Genomic DNA, 5,193 nt, shown 5'->3' on the forward strand with positions numbered 1-5,193 from the left:
GTACAAAATCACTATTAAATTTAAAAAATCATATCTCGGTAAGGAAGCATTTGCGGACCCATGTTCATAGAACATTTTTGACTCGAATTCACCTAAAGAACACGTAGTGAAATTTTGTCCCTTACCTCGCGGGACACCCTGTATATGAAAATTACGTTCTTGAGAATATCCTTACAGAAGCGGAAGAAGCAACGATGCATATTTTGCCAGAAAAGTCCCGAGATGCTTACAACAAGGAGTTTACGGAAGATAACAGTTATCGATAAAAATGTTCTATTAGCTTATTTTTTATTTGCAAAAAAATAGCCCCATCGTCACTATGTACCAAATACTCGATGCTTTCCTCGATTTTATCAAAAAATCGACATTTCAAAATATGACAAACTAACGAGATTTTTGAAAAGCAAATCACAGGAATACAAACCAAGAGAAGTCCAGGACATTAGAACGACGTGAAATAGAGAAGTTTTTAAACGAAGCAGACGATGAGTATAGGTATACCTGTTGATAAAAATGGCTTTGATAATGGGAATTAGCGGTGCTTGTAGATGCGATGTGTAGGTTATTTCTTTGTGGACTGTATATAGATAATTCGCTGGTACCACTTCAAATGAAACAGATTAGATGAATATAAGCATAGGAAGTATATTGTTAAGGTTTGGGCCTACTATGCTCGATACTTACTGAACGCGCACTCGATTCGGGATGGATTCGATGCGCCGCAATATCTGGCCGGGCGCGTGTTAAAGTAGGCCACCGTTAGAAAGCGATGCACCGAGAAGCATCTTCGATGTTCGACGCAAAGCGCGAAGCATTTTGTAGTAGTTCTAGAACGTGGTTTACTGAATATAAAAGAAGCGGTTTCGACGGTGAAGAGTAGTGGATTTGGAAACGCGGTAAAGTTTAAATAGTAGAATAATTGTGGAATTGTAGTAGTGTTTTTTGTAGCTGAATTAATTATTGTACAGAGTGTTTTGAAGTGTAAATAAATTTATTTCTTGTTGTTAAATGGACTTGTGTAAACCCACGGGAAAATCGTAACAATATTTAGCATGGAAAATTAAGAAAAAGAATTTTACATATTAGATTACATATTTTTTATGCATCTCAATAAACCTTCGCAAGGTTCTGTCTCTGTCTCTTAGGTTAAGGTTCTGTCAACTGTCTACACTATCAACTGTCACGACGCTTTTAAATCCATTTGCATAAGTCTGGCAATTGGCCAATTTTACTACACGCACACACACTTATTTCAACTCTTCAGCCTGAACACGATGAATTGGTTAATTTGAAAAAAGAAAATATTCAAGACAAAGAGAAATATTTTCACGTTTCAGCATATTTGAGGTATTTCCAATCAACCCGATCAATTTATGTAAAAAATACATGTTATTGAGACCAAAGAATACCTACTAGTTCCACCCCCTTTTTTGTTTTTTTATAAAAATGGGAGGTGTACCAGCCGGTGTGTGGAAATAAATACGTTGTCGAAGATATCTTGAAGAATTGTAATGTTTTTGAAATTGGAGGAACCAGCGTTCTACAACGGTCACTGCCTGAAAAGCTCTTCGGCGACTCTTTTGGCCAATGCAGGGACTAACATGACTACATTGAAACGTCACGAAGGATAGAAGTTCTCGACCATGGCAGAAGGACACCTAAAAGATGCATAACATAATACAAATTGCAAAAATACAAGGTTATAAAGCGTCGGCGTCTTCCAATAACAAATTGTACAATGACTTCAAAATAGAATAAATCGTTAGCGGTTTCTTTTACTTTTAATATCAATGTGAATTCTGCTTGTAATAGCAATAAATATATAGAATACTACTTTAAATATGAACGTAAGTTATAATCCATAAATCAATAGTGAATTATAGATTATAACATACTAGTGTGTTGTTTAATATTTTACTTGTCTAAATTGACATTAATAATGCCAGTTTGAGTTCAAAGTCATAATTTAACTAACTTCAGAGTTTAAAGTCGGAATTTAAGAAAAATTACGTCTGTGGCTCTTCTACGCCTTCGTATAAAAAAGAACCATTTTTATATGAATAACTTGCTCGTATAGACGATTATGTCGATGTTCTATAATAGGTGTTTGTTTACTTGTCAACAAGCGACCGAAACAGTTTACAAAATCGGAATCATCAAAAAATGAGTGAGAATTTCTTTATTCCTGCTGAAATCCAGCAAGAAGCTCAAGAAGCAACTTCATGTCTGCTACTAGCGAAAAGTAAAAGTGTATACGAGAAGGAATTCGTAGAATTCAACAACTGGAGAAAAAAAGGGGTATCGCAGAAGGAGCAATTACAGAAGAGGTTCTATTATCCTATTTTTTAATGTGAAGAAACGGTTTGCTGCTGCTTCAATGTGGACAAAATATTCGATGTTAAAATCTATATTAAAAGTACATAGAAGTATTGATATTTTGAAATATGGTAAACTTCATATTTAAAATCCTCATCAAGAAATTACAAACCAAAGAGGGCAGAGATACTGAAGAGAGAGCAAATTGAAGAATTTTTGAGAAAAGCACTGGATCAGGAATTTTACAAGTTAAGGTAGGAAGTTCACGATGTTAATATTTCAATTTGCATATGAAATGTTTTATTTTTAACCTTTTACAGGTTGCAACGATCATGGGAGTCGCAGGTGCTTGTCGATGCAACGAATTAACCTTTTTGGATATCAGCCAAGTCCAAGACAAAGGAACGTACTTCCATGTGCGCATTCCGAATACGAAAACAAACATTTCAAGAAGCTTTACGACGATTATTGAAGAAGCCCTTTCAGTCAATGGGGGGTTCTTCTTGAGATATGTGGATAAAAAATGTACTACATAACCTATAAGCGTAAACACAATTTCGAAAGCTTTTTCAAAAGTGGTTTCGTTTCTTGGACTTCCTGATCTAGAAAGTTTTACCGGACATGGAATGAGACGCTTTTCGGCAACATATTGGTCAATGCTAGAAGCGATATCACACTCTCAATCGCCACGGAAATTGAAAGTCGAGTACGGTAGCGGAAAGATATTGAAAACTCATTCGCAATTGCTGGAAAAATCAAGTATTAATACAATAATTATTATATATTATTATATACTATATAATTGTATTACCTAAAGACCGCAAAGTTGTTGGCCTTTCCAGTTCTTCAGAAACTCCAAATCAAATGGATTCGAAAACTGCTGACCAAAATAAATTTGTTTTTGACATAAATGTTAATGTTGAATAACTGAATGAATAATAATTCCAAATAAAGTACCTACTAGGTGGTATTTATTGTGATACCGACTATAGCCTAAACTGGTCAATTATAGAAAATTTGAAAGCGGATGAGTGAGCACAGGAGGAAAAAAATAGATACTGTCATTGCAAATAAGCGTACCTACTGTTATGAGTTTAATACACGACAGTGTATTAGAAGGTCTTTAATCCACGCCAAACAGACGTATTAAACCTTCATAATATACCGGTCGTGGATAAATACATTTTTCAAAATATATTTAGGTACACAATTTGCAAGCGTTGTTCTGGCATAAAAGGATTCATGATGAAATAGTAAAATTGATCAGAAATCTGCTTTTACCGGTCAAATTAACTGTCATAACTGTCAGACCTGACACCCTTTATTATCGAAATAACATTATTAAACACAAGCTCACATATTACAATAAAATGCATTATAATGTCTCACACAGAAACAGTAAAACAATTTATTAAAATAACACACACATCACTGACAACTACAACTTTTCACAATCATCTTACTATACGTTTTCAAGATTGTATTACTGTCCACATTAAACAATACAGATAAGCTGGAAGTTTCATAAGGGGCACACGACGGTTTAGGGAATTGATCCGGATATTTCAGGGCCATCATACTCTGAATTATCGCATGATTGGTAGCTTGAGTAGGGGACTTCAAAGGAAAATCGCAGCTACCTTCGCAGTATCCCGTAGTAAACTTGTCTGGAGCAATCACCCATTTGTGCCATCCTAAATCTTTGAATGAAACTTCCATGGGCCGTAACATGCATTTGTTTTCAGAAGTTTCATTATTATCGGTGAGAAGGTCTTTTGTTTTTGGTGCTAGTAAGTATCTAGGAATCCTGATGTTTGCTGCTTCGTTTGATTGAAGGAAAGCTAGTAAAAACGGTTCGTGCTCTTGGTTTTGAAAAACTATGCCCGTAGTAGCTGGATGTAAGTTCTCTCCATCCCTCTGGGTTGTTATGTAGAGCGTTTGGTTATTACTCTGGTTTTTAAGCCAACCCTTGAAGACTTGAGACACATCAATTGAAATCCAGCCAGTGAAATCTGCAGAAATGTTTTTCTGAGATACTTTCTTCATTTTCTTGCCCTGTTTTGGGTTCCGTGGTCTTTGAAACACTTTCAACAAGTAAGAAGTCGATGTAGGTACTTTTTTCTGGTATAACTTCAACTCAGCCCCAATCACTTCAAAATTGTCAGATATTTCCTTCATTGAAAATATGAGTTTTTGTTTTTTTCCCACTATATCAGCCTTTCTGTTGATGCAGGACATTGATATAATATCGTCACTCATTTCAGCTTTCAGGATCGAGTCTTCTCTTAGTTCATTTGTTAATGGATATAAGCCACGTTTTGGCCTTGTGGACGTTTCTCTTGATTGTTCATTAAGAATTTTGATCAAATCCATCATGATCTTGATGCTGTACTTTACATGTTTTTTCCCGGCCTGGGCCGATGGATCGCTGTCATTTATCAACTGTTTTTCAAAGTTGTCCTGTTTCCCAGTAAATAAAGAGGCGAGTGTGCATACTCGCTGTGTATGGCTGGTACTTTGCCGAATTGCCATCATTAAAACAATCCATATTGCTAATGAGTTTTTCATCGTAATCTGCAATGAAAAAAAAAATTTTACTTTTAAATTTCTATTGAAGTAAATATTTGTCATATAACGCTCAAAAATAAAATACATATAATAAGTTTTTAAAGATTGATTTTCAAAGATTGAAATTAATAAGTATACGTTATATACAGGGTGTCCGGATTTAGATTGATCTGACAGGAAAACCCCATTTCCCGGCTAGATAGAAAAAAAAACTAGTATAGGTACTTGTCCAGAGGTCGATTTTTGAGAAAAGATTAATGGCAAAAACCGTATTTCGATATCTTGTCAGTTCGCGGCGCTAAAGGGCGT

At 35.2% G+C, this 5,193-nt stretch overlaps 1 protein-coding gene across 1 annotated transcript; it reads right to left on the bottom strand.

The window, feature by feature from the left end:
* Positions 1-3,652: 3,652 nt before the first annotated feature.
* Positions 3,653-4,876, bottom strand: LOC145734589 (protein 60A-like). The gene has a single exon (XM_081988063.1). It carries the CDS (start codon positions 4,849-4,851, stop codon positions 3,745-3,747), a length of 1,107 nt encoding a protein of 368 aa, XP_081844189.1. The 5' UTR covers positions 4,852-4,876; the 3' UTR covers positions 3,653-3,744.
* Between the last annotated feature and the right edge of the window lie 317 nt (positions 4,877-5,193).

The sequence above is a fragment of the Ips typographus genome, linkage group LG1 (genome assembly GCF_016097725.1).
Source record: "Ips typographus isolate SLU linkage group LG1, UJ_Ityp_2.0, whole genome shotgun sequence".
NCBI lineage: Eukaryota > Metazoa > Arthropoda > Insecta > Coleoptera > Curculionidae > Ips > Ips typographus.

What these genes read in the sequence shown, in the direction of transcription:
- LOC145734589 (XM_081988063.1), bottom strand. Translation starts at nt 4,851, where the DNA reads ATGATGGCAATTCGGCAAAGTACCAGCCATACACAGCGAGTATGCACA.